The sequence below is a fragment of the Fibroporia radiculosa genome (assembly GCF_000313525.1).
Source record: "Fibroporia radiculosa TFFH 294 genomic supercontigs, scaffold3699, whole genome shotgun sequence".
Taxonomy (NCBI): Eukaryota; Fungi; Basidiomycota; class Agaricomycetes; order Polyporales; family Fibroporiaceae; genus Fibroporia; species Fibroporia radiculosa.
In genome coordinates, this window is record NW_012133692.1 from 1 (window position 1) to 4,756 (window position 4,756).

At 50.8% G+C, this 4,756-nt stretch overlaps 1 protein-coding gene across 1 annotated transcript; it reads left to right on the forward strand.

Moving 5' to 3' along the window:
- Positions 1-234: 234 nt before the first annotated feature.
- FIBRA_08840 (uncharacterized protein) lies at positions 235-581 on the forward strand (the record flags this gene model as incomplete). The annotated part of the gene is made up of 2 exons (XM_012330457.1): positions 235-331; positions 385-581. The coding sequence occupies 2 exons, from the start codon at positions 235-237 to the stop codon at positions 579-581; spliced, it is 294 nt and encodes a 97-aa protein (XP_012185847.1).
- Positions 582-4,756: the final 4,175 nt, after the last annotated feature.

The window sequence follows — 4,756 nt, forward strand, 5'->3', positions numbered from 1 at the left end:
CCCCTTTTAGGTTATTTTAGGGTTAGGAACTCCGTAGACATATCAACGTGTACGTTACAGTGGAGCTTAACATCCCGAGACTGACCTCATCCCACAGCAACTACATCCCTCTTGTGAATCTCCTTGGTATATGGTTCCAGATTCATGACGACTACTGCAACTTGCGTTCACGAGAGGTGTGTTGCGCGACCTGTCCTTAAATCATCGCTAATTTTTGCACCTCTTCAGTACGCCATGAACAAGGGATACGCAGAAGACCTCACCGAGGGCAAATTCTCTTTCCCTATCGTGCATGGTGTGAACGCCAATCGCAAAGACCATTCGCTGCTGAGTACGCACCCCTCGCTTCTTCACCTTAATCACGACTGATGTGCGCCCATCCAGACATTTTGCAGAAGCGGCCCTCCACGCCAACGCTCAAGAACCACGCGATTTCTTACCTCGAGAACCACACCGGATCGTTTGAGTACACCTGCACCGTTCTCTTCAAGATTGAAAAGCAAGTTCGCGACGAGCTCACGCGTCTCGGAGAAAACAAGGGTCTGGAGGCGATTGTGAATCTGCTAGCCAAGGCAGATTGAGCACTCGTACTAGCCGGGTTTTGTGTTTTGTAAGCGGAAATGGACCGAGCAACATTGGATTTGTGCAATGATCATGAGGATATGTACGCTGCAGATGTTATTTAAAAGAGATTATAGAAAAGGCGAAGGTGGTAAGACTGGTCTTAGTGTCAAACACTATCCGTAAGAGGGGGCAGGGCTCCAATAAGCCTCACCAATCTCTGCTGCAGGATGAGTGTGTCCCAGCGATCTGTTATTTCTCGCACAGGAATGTGCCAGTGCCAGACTATTGCGAAACAGGCAGATTTCAGGAGTATAAATTCCTAGCCTTACTCACCATCTCAGTAGCATTCCCCCGTACCCACAGCCTACAGGTAAGTACGGATGCTCGTTACTAGAGCCTGCAGCGCTCGTCGTACTGACCGTGAGTGACAGTGGAGACTAGAGAGTGACTCGTCATACCACGAACTGTCCAATGTCACGCCCACTCCTCGCAACTCCACTGCAGCAGCTCAAACCATTTCGTATTATATTTCGCATTCCTCTCCTGTTCCTTCCCCAGCTTATCGACACGGCATTCCCTGCGCCTCTGTCGATAGAGCACAAGCCCGACATCAGAGCGAGATTGGTCCTGCCGCCGCCGCTCCCCACGCCAGTGTTATTCTCCGGGCCCGCGCGGCCTTCCAAAGACCTGCTCGAGCGCATCAGATCGCAGAAGCTGCATCACTGCGGAGCGCACAGCAAGATCACCAGAGTCACGCAACGCGTCCCCACCCTGCCCAATCCACAGGTGTTTGAAGGGCGCTTGAGGCGCCGGAGGATTGTGTGGCGCATCTGAGGTGTGCCAAGGGGACAGGTGTGGCTGCTGCGAGAATTTGTTGGATTGTAGAAGGGCGATTTGGTAGGTACAAATAAAGCGATGCGTGAAGAGCGAAGATGGGGATGCTATTTGACAGTGGGTATATATGACGGTGTACGCCACGTACCTCCAGAGAACAACCCTTGCGTTGTTGCGCAGAGCAGCGGATAACACCCGAAATACAGATGTCGTTGAAATGGTGGAAAATCAGTGGTTTCGGCTCATAAGAACCGTCCACAATGTGCAACCTCAAAAGACGATCATCCCTTGAGCATTACGTTGCTAGCGATGAAGGACGGTTGTTGAATGTAGCAGAGGCGTGAGGGCAGTAGTGAAAAAATTATGCCCGTGCCTACGCGGACAGGCTATTAGCCGAGAGTAATATAGAAACTCCTTGCCCATGATGCATGACTTCTAAGCAGATTTGAGAGGGAAATGGACTCGGTAAAGGTTGCTGTCTTGAGCACTCGTAGAAGTCAAAGTTCAGTGTTGAGCGCACCATTCCACAAGTGTTCCGTCATGTTCCACATATATGTTTTTCGCGTGCATTGTTATCAACGAACAAATGCCCACTGCATGGTGACTGTGACATAGCAGCTCTCCATGCGCGGAAAGGCCGCTCAAGCATTACAGGCAGACAAGACCATCGGAAAATAGGGTGCGATTACGCACCGAGGAATGAGCCACATCAGCAAATGGATACATCTGAAACAATTCAGACACCTGAACAGTCCTAACTTGGGAATTTGCACCAGTGAGCCCAGCCACTTGGGCCGCTCTTTTGGTGTGGGGGCTGAGAGGATATAAATTGATGGCACTTACCAATGTGAAAGCCATTCTTGACAAAGCCGTGAGCTGTCTAAAATTCATTCAGGTTGTTAAGCAAATTCGCCTGAACCTAGGTACTTAGATCCAGGTGCGTTATAGGTCCGATCACTGCAGGTCCGAGAGATGCAATAGCAGACCGATTCCGTTTGTAATAGCCACTGTGCCTTCTCCAAGCACGCACGAGCCAGAGATGAGGGAGAAGAATGAATATGGTGAATGTGGACGTCAATGTACACGGATAATCGCAGAACGATTCGGTGGGGAGATACTGCTTACAGAACCATATATCACGGCCTGACCCAAAACAAACTCCTCGTCTCTGGTGACCACTATACTATGAAGGTATTACCCGTACATCCACGTTCGCATGTGACAGAAGGGGTGCGTTGTCTGATTCGGATGTGGCGTGGCTGAATTGTGTCGTCCATTTACGACCAGACACAGAGTAGTCGGAGGGGTAGACAAAGCGAAGAGGTAGCATGTATTGAGACCAGCCAAAAATAGGCAACAGGGCGCACAGGGCTGAAAGGGTAGCCGGGCTAGGTGAAGCGGCGTGCTGCCGCAGGGAATTCTGTTTGTGCGACATGGATGAAGGCGTTATGAATCATTACTATAAAGCTAGCCGGCTCTTATAAGCCGATAATACAATAGTGGTGTTGGCAGGTTGTGCCTTCCCACTCGTCTGCTGCCCTCCGCCGCATGGCATCTGTGCCAGCGACTCTCATATCTCCAGCAGGTCAGTCACAATAGTAACGGAGCCCCACTTGAAGGAGAGCCAGAAGGAGGAGTACTTGCGAAGGGAAACGGTGAGCACGCACCACAGACGGCCACACGCGCGATGGCTGAGCGGTGTCAATGGGTAGGTGGCGGTCACATTACACTCACATTCATGGCAAAAAAGCGAGCCGGGGAAAAGCAGTATGTGTTCTCTCCTGGGCCTGCTCGCAGCGTGACAAATCGCGGCCCGACCAATAGCAAACTCTTCGTCTTGGGCGAACACTATACTGCGGAGGTATTACCTGTACAACCACATTCGCATATGATCGAAGAAAGGAATGCGTTGTCTGATTTTGAGTCGGTGTGGCTGAATACTACCAGACGTAGAGTAGTTGGAGGAATGGACAAGGCGAAGTAGCAGGGATCTAGCCAAATTAATATGTATGTACATATAGGCAACAGGGGGTACAGAGCCGAAAGGGAAGCTGGGCTAGGTGAATACCATATAGGGTCAAAGCTTCAAATGCCCAATTGCTGTGTGTAGACAGGATCAGCGTTCCACGAAGAGACTCTAGTGCGGGTAGCGCTCCTGGGACCAGTGTGCGAGATTGGTACCGATATACCACAGATATTGTCGAGCAAAGACCGGGAAAAGTGCACCAAACCAAGGGAGGTTGTGGGAGACAGAAAATTGGATGAAGATGGGTAGAATTATGAGCGAGCGAGAAACAGCACGGCGTGCCGTGCGCGGGAAAATACTCAGAATGGAGGAGGAGGATATATTGGCAAAGGCTCGGAAGCGCTCCGGATCCCACCTTGGCTTTGAATCCGTGTTTAATTGCTTCTTCAGTCGCCCTCATACTGCTTTTTGTTTCGCTCGTCGCAACCGCTGTGTCCAGTGATGCTGTCTTCGACTCCAACGGTCGTATGACAGAGATGAAGCATATCATGTATACGCGGTGATGATGAGGCTCCCATAGCATCCAACTACGGAAAGGACTCCTGCGTAGGAAGTGATGACTAGTACGCCCCGTCCTCACGTCGTGACTCGGTGCTCCGTATTGACATCTCACTTGAATCAAGGGGCAATCCATACTTGACGTAGACATTCGGACTCGCGCTTCGCGCCCTATACAAAGCTGGTCAGCACATGCTGGGCTGTAGGTAAGTGGGTTCGATCAATACTGTTGCTGACTGTGTGCCAGTTAGGATCACCACACGACTCACAATATATTGAATCGCAAGTACGTTGCTGCCATGCACAGATGCATCAGTGTTCACAGAGAAGCTGTTAGGAAGATGGTACTTTCAATGTTAGGGTATATGTTCTGCGCAAGGATCGCTAATTCCTGCGGGCCAGACCTACTGAATACCAACTCTCTCCTGCGCCTCTCCGCCCCGGCTTTCCCTCTTGGCTGCTTAACTAGATTTGGCATCTGTATGTATGGTTTGACAGGTGTCGAAAGCTGCACACGTGGTCAGAGGCGCGGCAACAGGTGCGGTGCATGTCCTCGTCTGCACGTTCGCTGTTCTGCTAAGGACCAAAAATCAGGCTCTGAGATATGAGCTGTGCCCAAGACTGGAGAAAGGCTGGCCTTGATTCTCCATTGCGCACGTACGCGTATCTGCTTTTAATTGTGATATATGAAGTCCAACGCGATAGAGTTCAAAAGAAGACCACGAGTCGTCCGGCGCGCTTGGCGTGGGCTACATAGTTTCGAGGCTGTGTGAGGCTGGCTGTCAAGGTATCGTCCTGATACTTGACTCTACCTCTAACCCTAACCCCTAGACA